The sequence below is a fragment of the Python bivittatus genome, unplaced genomic scaffold (assembly GCF_059951505.1).
Source record: "Python bivittatus isolate LINGU-HERP-01145 unplaced genomic scaffold, Pbiv_v1 ctg000000_np1212, whole genome shotgun sequence".
Lineage (NCBI taxonomy): Eukaryota > Metazoa > Chordata > Lepidosauria > Squamata > Pythonidae > Python > Python bivittatus.
Genome location: NW_028277028.1, coordinates 5,761,009 through 5,779,449, shown reverse-complemented (window position 1 = coordinate 5,779,449; position 18,441 = coordinate 5,761,009). Strand labels below are relative to the sequence as shown.

General features: G+C 39.3%; 1 protein-coding gene across 4 annotated transcripts; it reads right to left on the bottom strand.

Annotated features, from left to right (window-relative positions):
- Positions 1-1,519: 1,519 nt before the first annotated feature.
- LIMD2 (LIM domain containing 2) lies at positions 1,520-16,927 on the bottom strand. 4 transcript variants are annotated; one of them, XM_007424436.4, is made up of 5 exons: positions 16,495-16,927; positions 6,929-7,066; positions 5,251-5,295; positions 3,771-3,910; positions 1,520-2,777 (listed from the first exon to the last, which is right to left on the bottom strand). In XM_007424436.4, exons 2-5 carry the CDS (start codon positions 6,968-6,970, stop codon positions 2,618-2,620), a joined length of 387 nt encoding a protein of 128 aa, XP_007424498.1. In that variant the 5' UTR covers positions 6,971-7,066; positions 16,495-16,927; the 3' UTR covers positions 1,520-2,617. The 4 variants fall into 4 exon arrangements, with proteins under 4 accessions (XP_007424498.1, XP_087997108.1, XP_025019997.1 ...); XM_088140982.1 differs by lacking the exon at positions 16,495-16,927 and adding an exon at positions 9,388-9,632; XM_025164229.2 differs by lacking the exon at positions 16,495-16,927 and adding an exon at positions 7,727-8,774.
- Between the last annotated feature and the right edge of the window lie 1,514 nt (positions 16,928-18,441).

Below are 18,441 nucleotides of genomic sequence, written 5' to 3'. Positions count from 1 at the left end.
GAGACAACATGTATCTCATTATCTTCCCAAATTGCCTCATATATGTAGGCTAATTTAACATATGATTTGGAAGTTTGAGAGATTGCAAAAAATATAGATTGTCTTGTTTGGTGGCATATTTCTGCAAGATTTCAGAACTAATCTGAGATCCTCTTCACATCAAATTGTTGAATTAGTATTTTTGAATCTGGTAGTATGTCTGACTCCAGTTTGCCAAAGAAATTACGGAGATTGGGTAATTAAGCCTGCAGCCTGCTGTACAGACAGTCCTCGCTTAAAGACAGTTTGAAGTTACGATAGCCTTGGAAAAAGTACTTTACAACCTGTACTTGCACTTATGACCATCGCAAACCATCGCACCACCTCCCCCGCGATCCCGATTGCAATTTGCGACCTTTTTTACAATGGTCATTAAGTGAATCACATGGTTGTTAAGTGAATTTCGGCAAAAAAAGTCCATTGGGGAAGCTGGATTCATTTAATGACCACATGATTCCCTTAACAACTGTTGTAAAAATGGTGGTAAAATTGGATCCAGTCACATGGTGACTCACTTAATGACCACCCTGTTTAATGACCAATTTTCTGGTCCCTATTGTGGTCGTTAAGTGAGGACTACCTGTATATTTACACTGCCTGTGCTTGAGCAGAAGTTTAATTCATTGAAACTCAAAAAGGGAGCTTTGTAGAATTTAACAAATCAATAGTTTGTGCCACATTTGTTATTGGATGCATTGTGTAATTTATCATCTGGACCTGGAGTGTACAGAAGACCTTGAAGTACTTGTTTCTTTCTAATTTTTATGAATTTCTATACTGACCGAGGCTTGCGGTGCAAAGCCAGGCCAATGTGTAACTTTTATTTACAATAAAATATAATTTTCAGCTAGTTGTGTATGCCATTATCTCTTGTATTGTCAGAGGCTGCTTGAGGAAGCTACAATAGCTCCATTTTGCAAGAACCTACTATGAATTCTCAACACAACCATCCTTTTCCTTTTTGGTATAGTGAAAATTGTCTCAATTGTACATTTTTTTTACCTTAAGTAATTCTTCAGAGTAACAAATTATTTCATCAGATGTTCTTTTTAAAACCCACAACCAGATGAATGAACTATACCTACGTGGCTTTGAATTGTGGGATTTGTTTAAATGTGGGAAAGGCAGTTTAACAGATGCTCATCCTCTCTCACAGCCTGATATACTGAGCACTTTTTTCTGCATATTCTGGAATGTAGGCACTAAACACTGTATCTTTTATTAAGGAAGGCATGTTTTAAAGCTGCTGAACTCATCTGGTGAGTCAGATCTATATTGTGTTGTATTATAAACCATAGTTTTTCTTATAGCAGGTAATATTAAACTGCTGGTTTTTTAATGCATAAAATTATGGCTGGATTGTTCTCCCATGCAGAATTCTTACCATTGTTTCTTGTGAGCAAGAAATCTTGGATACTGAAGCAGAAGTTGTACATTTCATCTCTCTACTCAGAACTTTCATAAAACAACATCAAAGAAGAAAGGCTCAGAAAACTTATATTACAAAAATAAGACAGCGCAACTCTGGACACAAACACCACGAGTGTGCTTCAGCTTATCACATACCACTGAAAAAGGCAGATATAAAAGATAGATACTGAATTCTTCCCCAGAGTTTAAGGCTGAATGGATAGAACAGAGCTGATGAGAACTAGGGTGCAAGGTCTGCAATCTCCTTTCAGAGCCAAGTTCCCCATGACTTTGGACTAATACATGCTTCTGAAACTGTTACACCAATCCTACCCCCACCCCTCTTAGTGTTCAGGAGTGTTTTTATATGCTTGCTTGAAAAATCCAAGAATTGTATTTTCTATTTCAACGTTGTTTAGAATTTCTAAAGCTGAATACATGCATATTCACTCCTAGACATCATGTGTATAGTCTCTGCAGCAGAAGTGCGTGGCCTCCTCATAAGAAAGGAGATTCAGGCTATATTTAGGATTCTAAGTAAATTCATTGTCAGAATTCAATGTGTTGCTGCCTATTAGCACAATTTGTTTATCCAGTTGGCCAGATATTTGGAATAGATAGTGCTCCATCTCCTTCAAAATTGGATGTAAAGAAAGAAAATGTAAGAATTGCCTAAAGCCTGCTGGAAAAGTTTCTTTGACTTGAGATACAAGAGTAAGGAAAGCAACATCCAAGTTAATCTGTTAGGATGCTGGTTGACTTGCTAAAGGGGAGACTGGTTTTATTTAACATGCTATATGGAATAATGTGTAGTCACCATAGGCTCCTCCTGGCCAAGGAGATGTACAGATGTGAAATATCACATTTACAGCTTGTCTAATCAAACTGTTTAGCTACAATCCTGATTGTAATTGCATTACTAGTATGATCCTATCCTCTTTGTAGCATTAGTGTTCCTGCTTTTGCATGAGTAGAGCAAAATGTCCCACTTTCAATATGGTCTGTGTAGTTTTTTGGGTACTTAGTTCTTTCCACAGTCCATTAAAACTATAGTTTGTTCTTGCTTAGCCTTTCCTGCTCCTAGCCATCTTGCAATTACCACTGCTCTCCATCAGCTCAGTTCATCCCCATATCAAGGGTCTCAAAGTGGGGAACTATAGGCTGTGGGTCATGCTGTATCAGTACCATTCTCCACCTCTTTCTGCAACCAGAGTTGCTTGTGCTGCTTGCGCCCAAAACCTTCATCATAGTTGCCTTTGCTCTTGAACAGCTGCTGGTAATGTGGCTTGCAGTAGAATTCCCCATGGAGAGCTGCATAACTACCCAAGCTGAATAGAAATAAAAGGAACATGTTAGGGCTTACTAGAAAAGGGCTGAAAAATGCACAATCTTAACAATGGGGAAAAAAGCTAGTATACTGGCAGTTATGCTATGAAAAAGGACGTTACAAGTTTGCTGTTATACAGGCCCTTCCTGTGAATTTGCAACATAGCACCTTTTAGATTCAGCCATCACATATATTTGTAATATGAGCATAATACCTACCCCACAGTGGAAGTGTAATTATTGTATGTACCAGGCAAGACTGTTGTGAAATCATTTGAATGTTCAAATGCTATAAACATCCATGTTTTCTTTCCATGTCAGAATGCAGAAAGAAGCCTAATTTAGTCCTGTTTTTGACAATTCCTGTGCCATGACTAAGCTTGGTCGAGTCAAGTCTTATCTGATGCAAGCTCAACATCCAGGTGATTTTCTTGGCAACAGTACAGAAGTAGTTTGCCATTACTTTTTTCTGAGATAATTTTCAGCTTCATCTATTCAGGTGCAAAGCATGTTCAATTCTGCTTAACTTTTTCTAGATCAGCCGAGATCAGCTAGGTGGTACTGCTATCTACAAATGGATATTAAGCTTTTTCTTTCTTACAGTGAAATCTCCTATTTCTTTAATTTGTTTTAACAACCTCAGCAGGCTGAGAAAGGATTAATATCCTCTTGCCCTTTGCTTTAAATATTAACAATTGTCTAAAGTGGAATCTTAAAGAACTTTGATAATGGTTGCCCTCAAAGAAAAAGGAAAATACTCCTCTGACTCAAGCCAATATATTTGGCACACTCTGGTAACATTCAGTGCATGGTACAGAAGCTGAAAAATACAAGAAGTCATATAAAAACAGTTTTGTTAGAGCTGAACCTATTCTCAGTTCCTAATTAAGCTGCTGAATTACAATTAATGTCGGGTATTGGGAATGATACAGAATCAACAACCAGGAGATTCAGCCCCTACCCACGTGTTCCCTTTACCTTGCTTCCTCTCTTACCTTAGTTTGGTGTGGCAATGCTTACAGCAAAAGCAGGAGTTATGGAAGACAAATTTATCAGCCACCAGGCGTTCCATAGGATAGACAGTTTTCTGGCAGGCGCTGCACGTCTCCTTCACCTGGGCCTTCAGGCTGAATGACTGGATGACAGAGTAAAAGATGATGTGGGTGAAATTAAGTTCCACAAAAGGAGGTGGCAAGGGAAAAGGACAATGTACAATTATCAGTGATTTAATTGTGAAGATACAGTTTCAAAGCTGTTTGAATGTAGCATGCATTGACTCATATGCCAGGCTTCCTAACTTCAGATATGTTTGACTGGTAGTAAATAAATGCAATCTTGAGAGGCATCCTGTTTTTTTTAAGTGCTTTAATAGCTGAAGTAAGCTATTGTAGCAGTAGCTTATGAAGAATGTCCCAAATCTAAGAAGTGCAGGACACTGGAATTCAGAGTGCAATATTTAGAGCAGTGTTTCTAAACCATGGCAACTTTAAGACGTGTGGACTTTAACTCCCAGAATTCATGCTGGCTGGGGAATCCTGGGAGTTGAAGTCTGCACATCTGAAAGTTGCCAAAGTTGAGAGACACTGATTTAGAGAATAGCAAAAAAAAAAAAAAAATGCTGTTGAAAATCATTGTAAAGGACTTATCACTAACCCACCTCCTCTACCATGGCTGTTCTAGCTATCCTGAGCTATAATTTCTCTTGCTTTAGCCAACATAATTACTACAAGTTAGAGATAATGGTTTGAAGAAGCCACTGGGTGGAGGAATGTTGCAATAACCTATAATTGCATATACGCTAAGAGACAAAAGACAGAAAAAAAGAATATGAAGAATAGGCTCTTTCTACTTTACTTAACAATTGATCTAATTTTTCAGATGGATGTGAACTCAAATTCTATTTTATTAGACTCTGATTATTTGTTTTTCTGCTATTTGTTTTTTAACCCCAGTGCATACTATGCCAATGAAAGCTTCACTCCTGATCAAATTAACAGTTTATAGGAAGTGGGAAGTGATTTTCACTGGGACTGAGACTGAATCTCAATCTGTAGCACAATCCTCAATCTTAATCTTCACACATTGTGGCTATTTAAAATTTTAAAACCACACATGGAAACTCATGTACTTAGTTCAACTGGCGTTCAGCTCCACCATCTGCCAGGGAGGTAACAGGAGGCTGAGCCAGGGTGGTGGTGAATGCACCAGTGAGCGAATGGTTGGTACTGTCTGCCTTATCATCCAGACAAGCTCAACCTGGCAAATCTCCAACTTCCCCTTTCGGGTTAGGTTTGCTAAGCAAGTGACTGACTAATTGTGTAGTTGAGCGATAAATAAGCCACCTAGTTCTGACCAATTGAGTGATCAAAGACAGGAATGATTCAACATGCAGCCTTAAACAGGTTATTAATTCAACAGTCACAACCTTTTGAAGTAATATTCATGCCAGAAAGAAGAAAAAGGAGTGATAACTACCTTGGATCTCTGCACAATGGATGTCCCTGTGTTGCTCTTTGCTTCCTAAAAAAAAGAGGGAGAGGGAAATGAAAATTAATGCTCATTCGTGCATGGCAAATTATATTTATAGATTTGAAAACAAACTACAATCGATCAACTGACTTATATTATAACTACTTATGAAAAATTAGCAAGCTAGTACTTTTCTTGGACTCTTTCTTTAGTTGTTTGATTATTGTTAACAATTAGCCAAGAGCAATATTAATGAAAAAAAATAATAAACCCTCAGAAACGTCAGAGAGACATGATATTGCTTTATAGAATGTGTAAAAAGAAAAAAGAAAAGAAATGGAGAAAAAAGACTACTAAATCCACAAGTTACACTGCGGAAGAACATATTCAGGTAAATCTGTATGATCACATCTTCGAATGAATTGTTTGAAATATCTGGGCAACATATATGGAATGAAATAGATACAATCCCTTCTGATATAATCTGTAACTGTTTTCCGGTAAATATATTTACTTACATAAAACTACCATTTATTTATTAGATTTATTAGAATAGAGGATGATGTCACATTTGTCCTAAGAAACAATGAGAAGCTGATAGAGATCAAAATACACGAAACAAGTCTTGAGTTTTGCTAAGCCTGTTCTGTTTTAGAACTTTATTCTTAGCTCCCTACTTTGACTGCACGTCACCTCTCAGCCAATAATGAATGGATAATGCCAAGAGTTGAGATGTGTACAGTATGTGAATCCTGTTCAACTAACATTCGAATTCATAGGATTTTTTTAGGGTTTAAATTATTATTTATTTCCAGCTCATTCACAGATATTTCTATGAATGAATTTACAGATTCATTGAATGAGAGCCAAGGAGGGATACATTCACATACACATATCAAAAGGTAAGGGCAAGAAGAATTGAAAACACAAAGGGCCCAATGGTTCTGAAATGCAAAATGTCAAGAAAAATTAAAGCTTAAAAGTATACAAAATATTTCATATTTCATATTAGATAGAGTAATAATTAGAGCGCAATCTACCTAGCATATTAAATTACAGGAGTGAGAAAGAAAGTAATGTCTCTATGTAGTTCCAAATGGACAGAAATTATTGAATTTGACATTTGAACTTCAAATTTGAACCACAGATTCCTGTCCTACTACAGGTTTTTATTACACCAATAATGCTGGGATAATACTGATAACACAAATTACTGTTGTTTTAATAAGTAATTATTATTTTCTATACATTTATGCTTTAGTTGAATAGCACTTGCCATTCATGACCATTTGGCTCCAGTTTTTCCTTTATACCCATATTCCTGCCAATGAGAAAATTATTCTTTTTAAATAGACTCCATTCCATTAAAAATCATGCCATAATAATCTTCTTGTTATTTAAGGTACCACAAGAAGCGTGTTATTTGCACAATTGATATGGTCACCCATCTAGAAGTAACATAATTTTGCTTGGTTCACACATAATGCTAAGTCAAAAGCACATCAATTGCATTATAACTTATCACTATATGTGATCCCAGCCATTACTTTAATAACCATGTGTGAAAAAAATGGTTAAAGCAAACCATGACTTAGTGCAATGTATGAACAATATTACTTCCCAATTTACTCTCTATGAAGTAGCAGTAACTCTTTAATTTAAAGGCACTGATTTCTGTACATACATTAGAAGAGGCTGTACTGGATGGTCCCTTAGCTTGGAACATAGCGCTATATTCTCAACCACACAGGTTTGTATCTTCACTTGTTTGGCTGGCTAATTCTTCAGTGTGGATATGGCTTATGGTGGACCCTCCTGATACCTGAAGAGAGAAGGGAAAAATTAACTCTTCTATACTAGAATATTTCTTCTCATCCTGAAATGTAAATTCCGGATGACTATCACTCTGATAGTCTTTTAAAAACTCTGAACAAATACAGTTAGCATACACATCCATTACTTTATTGAACTTTATTTCCTTTTCAGACTAATTGCAGTTCAAGAGATAAAAAAGATTTTGAATGCAATCTCATACATTAATGAACTTACTTCTTAGTAGAAATGTATTAAGATTGCATTATTTTTAGTATAATTGCAAACATATGAACATGAACATATTTACATCAGTATGTAACTAATTTTAATAAAGTCGCTAATAAACATATTTTACAAAAAGCAATTCTTAAAATAGTAGCTATCAATATAGTTTAACATACAAATCAATGTCCCTAAGTTCCTTAAGTCTTTAATAATTTTATTCCTAATCCATACGCACACACACACATACACACACGGATTAGGAGTAGGGAGACTCACGTTCTATTCCTCCCTTAGGCACAGGGTGACTTTGGCTATCCTAAACTGGGAAGACAATAAACATCTGTCTACCAACCTGCACTGGGCCAGCATGGAAGATTATGGTCCCTAACCTTCAGTGAAGAGGTCTTCATATCAAGAATATATTTGCACTTCAGTGACATACCCCAAATTGTAATTTCTACACCTTCTGCCATGCAGATAGAATAAAAACTTGCTTCCTGCAATTTGTCTAGCCAGTTTCCTTCTTTCTGTCCAGAAAAACAAAACCGTTGGATCCTCCTACCCAGTTTCAGTTTGCTTGCATCTTCGCGGCCATTTGAATCTCTCCTGTTCACGTACTCTTACACTTGCTAGAACACTCTGGCTTCTCTGTTCTGCAAAGCATGCATGCTACTTAAGAAATGGCCCTGATTCATTTCCGTTCCCCTCTGTGGTTGGCTTGTTATTTCCTGCTCTCTCCACTTAAGGATATGCCTCAAGTATCACATAGGTACCCATAAGTGGGTTAAAGTATTCAGGTTAGATACTAGAATAGGACAAGCAAAGGGCAAAAAGTCCTCTCCAATTTGACACGCCAGAATTCATACCAAGACAGCCACTGCAAGTTATCTGACCACTGACACTGCCATCAAAGCTATTTTGAATACTGGCAGTGGGTCAGGAATTATGCTTTCTAAAATAGAGCCAAGTGATAATTTTGCGATAAACAGTCACGTTGAGGTCTGCTATAGAGTAAACTGGGAGATTTGAAATGCTGTGATACTACTTTGTCCTTGTTTTGAGTCCTGATGTCAATTTTGTCTCCATTAGTTCTTTTCTGCAAAGCTTGTCCCAGTACAATGTAGAACTAAGTTTGTCCTACATAGAATCCAGAAAGGCACTGCTGACAAATGACTTATATAACATTGGACAAAAAGCATGTAAAGGCACCTCTAATCTTGTGTGTGTATTTGTTGAGGTATGTGATGGTGCTGTTGGTGTAGATGTGGGGGCAAAACAAAGACACAGTAGTATCAGAGCATTTCAATCTCCCAGGACACTCTATAGCAGACCTCAACATGATTGTTTTGGAAAAACTAGACTTTATCTCCACCTTTGAACAAAAGGTTGCTGAACTCAAATATACCAAAAGGTTTCAGGCAATCTCAGGTCTCAGCAAACACGATCAGTTTTTAACACATTATAATTGTTGATTGATAAGGGCTTTGTAATCTGTCTCTTGCATAACCAACTTGTCTTTCTCTCCTTTCCCTCCCCCCATCTCACCCCAGTTTAAATCCTACATCAGTTTAGCCACTTTATTCATCTGATGAAGTAGGCTGCAGCTCACAAAAGCTTATGCCTTTTAATAAAATATGTTAGTTTAAAAAGGTGCTGCCAGATTCCTTCTGACATCAGGAAGCTGTATGGCAATGCATCATCAAAAAACAAACAAACAAACAAACAAACCCCACCTTCAGACATAGTAGAGAGGCAAGGAAAACTGAGAGAATAGTGGGGAAGGATGCACAGAACTATTAATGAATATAGCAAACAAGCACTCATTCTGAATCCATTTCTCTATTGCTTTATTACATTAAAATATACATTTGTGCTGACAAACCACCAGTATTATGTATTTTATAATGCAAGGACTTTTTTCACTAAATCCAACTAAATACTACTTTCATTAAAACTAATGAAGATGGAAAGATAAAGAAGTATTGGTCAAAATCTAGGCCTGGCTAAACTGATAACACAACAGATATTAATGGATGAATATAATTTGGTTTTACACATATGGGAAAAGGGGATTCAATAAAAATCAAATATATAATGAGTTACGGTATTTCTGTTTGTCCTTGTTGTTGTTGTTTAGTCGTTAAGTCGTGTCCGACTCTTCGTGACCCCATGAACCATATTGCGCCAGGCCTTCCTGTCCTTCACTGCCTCCCTGAGTTTGCTCAGTTTCATGCTCATTGCTTCAGTGATGCTATCTAACCATCTCATCCTCTGCCGTCCTCTTCTCCTTTTGCCTTCAATCTTTCCCAGCATCAGGGTCTTCTCCAAAGAGATCTCTCTTCGCACTGTTTGTCCTAAGCTGTTATAAAACCAGCTTTCTGTAAATACAGGTGTAGTAATTTTACAAGAATGCTGGTAACGTTTATCACTTTTCCATTTAAAAACACACCAATCTTGTTATACCTGTACAGTTCTCCCTTGCATACCCCCTCCCCACACCTCCATAGGTTACTGTTTTTGCCTCATCTCTCAAACATTTCTATCAACACTCCTATCATACTGTCTCAGTGGAGCAATGAGGGCCACCCCATAGGATTCTGGGCCAATTTCTCATTGCCCTGTGAAATGGGTGATTGGGAAGCCTAAGGATAATAGTGGTGGGCAGGGTGATGCTAGTGATAACACAGAAAGCACCACTGTTCCCAACTTCCTTTCCAGGACACCACCCACCAAGGTGAAATGAATTGGATTGAGTTGCCACAGAGGGGAGCGAGCATTTTTCTTCACCTGGAGTTATAGCAGGTGATGATAGCAGCTGTGTCTGAATATCTCTGGAGTGGCTGAATTGTATATACCCATTTTAGGTAGTAAGAGATTCTCAACCAATGATGAAAACACAGAACTTGAGGTTAATGTAGAGGAGTACAGAGATAGCCTTAAAGAATGTATTGAACAGTCCTTAAGTAAATGACAATTTAACCCTGAAAGGGAGGAAGGAGTGAAAAAGAAACTCAAGATTGCCCTACCTTGATTCTTTTTTGGGAATCTTTGTCAGGGTTTCAAGATGGTACTGTTATAGCCTATAACAATAACATAGAGTTCTAGTAGTTGTTGTGGAGTCTGTTTCCTGACCTGGCCTACCTCTGAAGACTAACAGTTAAGCTGAAGCCCTCTTTTTGTTCTTTGGTTTCATTTGGGTACTCCTGGCCTCTGTGTATTTGTAAGCAGGCTTGAATTATCCAGGGTAAAATATCTAGGCTCTGGTAAGGGCACAGTGGGTGTTCTTTGCATTCTCCCTTCAGATAAAATCATATTGGTTAGCTCCTAGGTACAATTCAAGGCATTGGTTGTGAATTTTAGAGTCCTAAATGGCTTGGGACCAAGGTATCTAACAGACCACCTGCTCCCATGTAGATTTTTTCTGATCTGCAAGAACAACTCCATCGGGTCTCTATTACCCCATTCACTGAAGCATCCTAGTATCTACATGGAAACACGTATTTTAAGTGGCTACTCTCGTTTTATGGAATTCCTTACTATTTGAAACTTGTCCAGCTCTACTTTCTGAATGATAACAATGCAGGAGTGTCCATAGTGACAGTCACTGATGTCAAAATGATGGGCACAACCAGGCAATGTCCCATTCCTCTTTAACATGCATTGCATAGTTCATATTGACTTAAAAAGGGCCAGGGTTGGATCACCTGATTGCATCTGCCATTGACTGGTGCTGTGGACTTACCATGAATGTGAGTCCTAATTATTAGGAACTAGAAGACATTTACGTTGTTCAGTTATGTACATAGCTTGCATTCACATAGCTTGCATTTTTTAAATCTTTATTGTAATTAGTAAAAGCTTTTAGTTTAATTGCTCTTTTCCAGGTTATAGATTTTTTCTACTAATAATTCAAGACTACTAAAATTTACAGTAACTGGCAGCAATTTCACATATGTAATAGTATGTGGACAAATGGTCGTCTTTCCCTGATCTGCTCCTGAGTGCAATTTTTCCCAAGTCAGGTTCCACCGAGAATTTTGGGCAAAGAAAAGTGGGTAGAGGAAATTGGTAGCAAATTGTGTGTGTGTGCATGTGCAGGGTGATACTTCACTTTCATTTGATACTCTTGAATTCCAAACTAGACCCTCCAATTTATACAATTAGGGCAAGTCTAAATGAGGTTTGGATTGAAAGAAGTGTCTGTTCACTGTCATATGTAGTGTTCACTGTCATATGTAGTTTGGACTCCAATTATGGAGGCATTGGATTTTGATAAGTGGTTGAAGGTTTTCCTCTTTATAAGAAAATCATTCATTTTCTGTTCAGCTCTTTGAAATCCTAGCTTTTGTTCTAAAATTAAAGTACCAAAATCAAAATCTAGATTTTATTCTTAAAAGCAATATACAGGTAGTCCTTGTTTAGTGACTGCCTCCTACAGTGACCATTTACAGTTACAATGGTGATGAAAAAATAACTTTGCAACCAATCCTCGTATTTACCACCTTTGCAGGCCTGTAAAGCAAAGGAAAGTTGAAGTAAGTTCATAAGCACAGTCACTGTTTCACTTAGCAACTGCTTTGTTTAATGACCAAATTGCCAGTCCCAACTGTTGTCACTAAATGAGGACTACCTGTATGTGAGTGTGTTACTATCAGCCTCTTCTATTTTCTCTTTTCCTTCATAAGTTCAGCAAGGGGAGACAACATGACCTCTACCACAGTCCTTCTGGAACTCGAGGCACAATTTCCTGCTATAACTACTGAAGACAGTTACCCGATAACCCAAGGAATTCCTGTTCCTCACTACCAGAGAATTTCTTTATGCTAACTGTAGTACTGCAAAGATTTCACTTTTATCACGTACTTCTATGAAGCAGTAACTGAAAAAGTTTAAATCCAAATTGTGTTTCTAAGGACAAGACTTATACTAGCTGAATTCCCTGATCTAGCACCCTCTACATGTGTAGGTTTACAACTCCCTCAGTTCCCAGCCAAAAGCTTGGGAAAGCTCTTGTGGAAAGCTCCAGTATAGTCTCTGAACAAATTTGAATTCAAATCCAGTCTTGATTGATTAATACAACAATACTGTATATACTCACGGATAAGCCAAAATTTTTAAGTTCCAAAATACACCTCCAAAATTGGATTCAGCTTACCTGTGGACCAGAGTTCAGATTTTTTAAAGCCCATCACAGCCTTAAAATTTTGTGGTTTTATAAATGATGTAATAGTTTGTAGTTTCCCGCCTGGCGCTCTGGTTAAAAATTTGAGGTTCAGCTTATCCATGGTGACACATTTTTCATGGTATTTTGGTTGAAGTTTTGAGGGCCAGCTTATCTGCAGATGAGTTTATCTGCGATTATATATGGTAACTACTTTATATCAATTACTTGAACATTCTTCAGGAAACTTAGTAGACTGGGCTGGCCACATAGTACCCATGGATACTACTGCAGACTCACGCAGAATAGATTACAATGCCCAGCAAACAATTCCCCCCTGTGCGCATTCATGAAGTGGTGTCTCCAGTCACTTGAGACTTTCCAGGTCAAAAATTGGCTGGAGTGGAAGCCAGCCTTCCACTAAGGACCCTATTATCCCCAGAATCTTGGCAGGGGATTTGTTTTAATTGCTTTTCTAGTCAATTTTTGGCAGAGGAGCATTCTTCCCTCAATGAAAGGCTAAAGAGCAAGTGACAGTTTAGCTGTTATATGATAACTAGCCCAAAAGCTATTACGTTGACTCTCTAGCCATTGAATACAGTGGCTTGCCTAAAAAAGATAAAAATATTTACAAGTAAAGGATTACAGCTCCAAATAAATGGTACAAGATAAATAATTCAGAAGCAATGAAAGGCTGGACTATTTGCTACACCAAGAGAAGAGAAGAAATATCTCACTATCAAAGGGGATAAAGGTGCTGCTACACATTCTTCTAACAGAAGAAAGAGTTACTGGAAAGAACTATCATGCAGAGAGACTCAGAAAGTGAAGGCTTTGCTGTTTCCTCTATTTTTACCCTTTTATTATCAACAGATAATTTGAATTCTTTCCTTCATAAGAACTGTTTTGCATATGCTGAATCTCTAGACAAGCAGCCTATTCTTAACAAAAGCCAGCCAAATGCATCTGAAATAGGCATATCTCACCTAGGCAAAGTTCACAAACTAACAAACCTGATGCTTGTTTGCACTAAGCATTCAGGCCATTTGGTTATAATAATTAAATCAAAATTATTATCTCTTCCCTGCTAAGAGAGCAATAGCTACTAATAAACCAAAGCTCCTTCATTGGCTTCACCAGTGATATTACCCATAGCAAATGCACCAAATTATGATGATGTTCAAATGACAATTGTCATAAATGTTGTGATTATGTACTTGCATCCTGATATTTGATGTCATGGCACTTGCATCATGACATATTACATCATCTGTTCACACTTCCCCTTCCATGGATGTCCATGATGTTGCAAGGCACCCAAATGGAGCCAGCAAACAGTGCAGCATTTCAGCATTTCATTGGAATTAAAGCACACCAATGCTGAATTCCAAAACCCCATTCACAGCCTCAGAAAGGAGAGCCTTTCATTCTGCAATTTTCTATGCTATTATGTCATCGAGAAAAAATATAGTACTGCTAAGCATCAACACTGTCATTTAACTACAGCTGTGCTATCACATGATTTCTCCCAATTTCCTTCAATATTTTTGGAAAACCATTTACTGTAAGATAGATCAACATACACCACAGCATGTATCTAGAATCCCTCCTTGATTATTAATTAGAACAGCTCTCAGAACAGAAGTGACTTCCAAGATTTTTTTGCAGCTGAATCTTTCTAGGATCCTGTAACATCCTCTCTCTGTAAGTTATTTTCCTATAGAACCACTTTTATAGTTACAATATTTCTCTGCTTATTTATCAAAAATTAAAGTTATTACAGGCAGGATAATTTTTTAATGCTAAGTATTGAAAACTGTCAACAGATTTCTTTCATCTGCTTTCCTCTACATTCAGTTATTTCTTGTCCTTCTTGTCAGATTAATCCTATTATGGAGTCCTTGGTGCTTTCTGAGTTTGGTTGTTTGCTTGCAGACATTTCATTACCTGACTAGGTAACATCATCAGTGCTAGTAAGTGTGGGGTTTGCTCCCACACTCACTAGGGAGCTAGGGAGCTCACTAGGGAACTTGCTAGGGAGCAAACCCCACACTCATCTCAGCCTACATGTGACAGAATGATGGAAGGTGCAGTCCAAAACATTGAAGTGATACAAGCTTAAATAAACATATATTGATGCATTTTATTTATAATTTTGATTTCTATGGCTGCCCTCATACACAAATGTAAGATGGAAGTTGTTAATTCTTTTTCTTGTTGCCCCGAGAACTCACTGCAGCAAGATGGGGGCTACAAGCATTCATATTCAACTATCCATTCATCCATCCTCCACATTTGCAAACATACATTTATCCATCTCTTTCCATATTCAGTCAGGTAAGGGGCTTTTAAAAACCACCCAGCTCTTCAAAAGAGGGAGAAGTTGACTACATACAAATTGCAGCAGAGTATAAGTTTAATAGATACATAAATATGCAAAAACTTGTACACCCAAATTTTGTGAACTATCTTCTTCTTCTTCTTCTTCTTCTTCTTCTTCTTCTTCTTCTTCTTCTTCTTCTTCTTCTTCTTCTTCTTCTTCTTCTTCTTCTTCTTCTTCTTCTTCTTCTTCTTCTTCTTCTTCTTCTTTCAAATTGGTATGAGATCCATGTACCACTAGCTGATTCACGCAAAATGATATAGAGGTTAATTTCCAGATGGGGGGGGGGGGAAACATGAGAAACTTAATGTATGTGTGATCTTACAGAGTACCCACTGTGATCCAAGTTTAAGTATTGCTTTATAACCATTCACATATTGTTTTACGAGTTCTCCTCCCCTTCCACTTGCATTCTCAATACACGTATCAATTACTGTCAGTAAAAAAAAAAATCTTATAGACTTAGGAAGCTATGGGAGAAGTATAGATTGGAACCTTTCTATTTACTTGAAACTTTACATATGCCAGGAAACTATTCTGCATGGAAATATTCCACATATGAACCGTCAAAGACTGAACTTTAATTTATCCTCTTGTAAACTAAGATAAATCAAGACCTAGTCTTAAACCAAGACTAGAATTAGGGATTCCATTCCTACACAGCTTCTAGGAGTAATGGAGAGTAATAGGGAGCAGGGACGAAGAATTTTAAGTGGAATTTTTTAAAAAAGCCTGTGTCTTGGCTGAGTTCTTAGATTCCATTATTTGATTTGCCTTGTGTACCTGTGCCTTTAAAAATGCACAGATAGGACAAACCTACAAATACTCACTGAATCATAAGTCAACCAAGTGGGAGAAATGGTTCGACACACCAGGCTAAAATGTGGCTGGCCAGTTTGCACTTCAATGTATTGTACAACCACAACCACAGTACACCTTGCTCCTTACAGCCAAATCTCCGGCTCTGGGCTCGAATTAGGAAGCAGGCATTCCAGTTCAGAGCCAATGACTGGCTCTCAAGGCAAGTCTGAACATCCAGCACCTCTCTTTCCGAATCACCCACCGCTATAGCAAAATACCCACGGAGTTCTTTCTTCAATAAGGCGAAAACAGAAACATCACGAGATCAAGCTGCAGAAAGGCCAACTCCATCCCAAAGGAGCTCAAGAAGCTACTCTTCATGTCGTTGCAGTCTCCTACCCACGCCGTAGCTCCTCATTATCAACCCTGCCATTTCTCTGACTTAGACGGTTCACTTCCCGGGACAAGGACTTGAGGTCTCGGGGTGGACGCGGGTTTCTGTACAGCACCCAGCACTTTGCAGGCATTCAAGAAGCGCAGGGCGCAGCAGCCGGGGTGCCGCCATCTCTTTGCTTTGAAAGCACAAATGCAACAGTTATTCTTAGCCTAGCACCTCTCCCATCCTGCTCCTGCTCCTGCTCCACAGCGCACCAACAGGCACACCCCTCTGCGCCAGAGCACCCAAGCAGGCACGCGAAGCCAGAGTTGCCGGTCCGTTCTCCTTTTCCGGAGCCTGGAGCCCACCTGGCAAGCCTTTTGCCCCACCAGCCCCAAGCAAGGCCTCTTTTGCATCTTGCCCTCTGCATCCGCCGCGCCCGCGCGCCCGCCCAGAGCATCTCGCCGCTGCAATCGGATGCTCGCCGCTTACCAAAGGGCGCCGCTCCGCGCCGAGACCCCAACTGTCCCAACGAGGCCGACCTCTCGGCGCACCTCTCCTCGCTGCTGCTTTCCGAGGAAGGTGGGAGACGCCGGCGCTTCGCCCCCTCAGCACACAAAGCGCGGCACTGCCCGTTTCCTCCTCCGTCTCCTTTGTGTGCGAGTGCGCGCGCAGCAACCTCTCAGCCCCTCGAGCTTCCCATCCTACTTCGCTCTTTCTCTCCCACCTCTGTCGCTCCCCCTCCGGCTCCCCTGAATCCCCGCTACTTATTGCCTCCCTCTTCCTCCATCGAGGCAAGGGCGCGGAGCTGCAAAGGGAACGGGACCGGCGGTTATGTGTGAATGAGTGAGTGTGCGTGAGAGTGAGAGTGAGGGACCGCCGGGATAAGCAGTCAGCCGCCTGGGTGTCTGCTGGGGTCATGAAGACCAAATGTCCTTCTGAGAAACGGCGGTGGCGGTCACAAGTTCTTGAAGCCCAGCCCTGAATCTGGCCAATCAGATGCCCTCCCCTGGAGAAGGTCCCCAACAAGGGTTTCGGAATGGGGGGGGGGGCGGTTTGGGGATCAGAAATCGCCTGCCTCGGTCCCTCTGAACATGACGTTTCAGAGAATTTATCTGTTGACTACGACATCCAGTGGCCACTCATGTCAAGGATCCCATTAAAACGTGCGTCCGTTGGGAGTCCCGAAGCTGCTCTTAATCCTGAAGGAGGCTGGTTGAATTCTCACTACTGGAAAGAGATGGGAAAAACGTGGGGGATCAAAGCACTGAAACAGCACACTTCAAGCTTCTGGACATGATAGGGCTTTTAATCACTGCTCTGTAACTTTTTGCGTTGATTTATTTTGTTAGACTTATATTCCCACCAATTTTTTCAGGTGCTCAAGGGAGCATATGTAGTTAGCACACCTTCATGCAATTTTTCACCACAGCAACAACCCCGGGAGGAAGGTCGGGCTTGGGGAAAGTGGCTGGCCCAACCCAGTCAACTTCCATGACTGAGGGTGGGCTCAAATCTGCATCTCCCTGGTCCTAGTCTAACCCCTTTACCACTACACCACATTGGCTCTCAATGTTTTTAAAACCCAATGTTACTGTCCACAAATGTCCCCTTACTTCTAAATGAAGTCACTTACCAGCAAAAGTGAGAAGGCACAGGAGGAAAGTACAAGTCTTTCCAACATCTCTGCAATGCAAAAGAAAAACAAGAATGAAGTTCTACGTAATTTCTCCAGTATTACACCATTAGCATTGCATCAACTATGTAAGAATGTAAAATGTATTCCTGGCTCAAGAAGCTTACAGTCTAAAATTCTACATAGGAAAAAATAAGTGTAGAGGAACAGGAGAGAAAGGGAAGCAGGAGTAAATAAGTAAATGTTATACAGTTGTTTCAGTTGCATAAACTGGAGTTTATTTACAGGTTGAATTAAAATAGATTAAAATTAAAATCACCACCACCACGCCACCTAAGCTAGCACACTCCAGATCTGTTGGATTTTACTGTAATTACAACCACCTCAAATGAGCATGGTTATTGAGTGAGATATTGGCAGTTCAACAGATCTGGGAGTATGAAAAACATAAGAGGGACAAGGCAAAACTACTCAGTTGTTTTGCTATGCTGATTGAATGTGATATTCCATGAATAGGCAACTGTACCAATAAACACTTTGATTAAACACAGCAGCCCTTGCATCTCTCTGGTCCTTTCTGATCAGGTATTTGATTTAGATTGTCCTCTAGTGTGCTAGTGATTTACATGTCTTAATTTATCTTAATTGCAACCTTAATTTATATAATTGATTTGGGCTATAATTTTGCCATATCTGGCACATGCAAGATCTTCTTCCCCTTCAAAGACACGGAAACAGAATTGCAAATGTCTCTTCCCAAACCTCACAATCTCTGAAAATGTTTGTTCTGTAGTAGCAGTGCC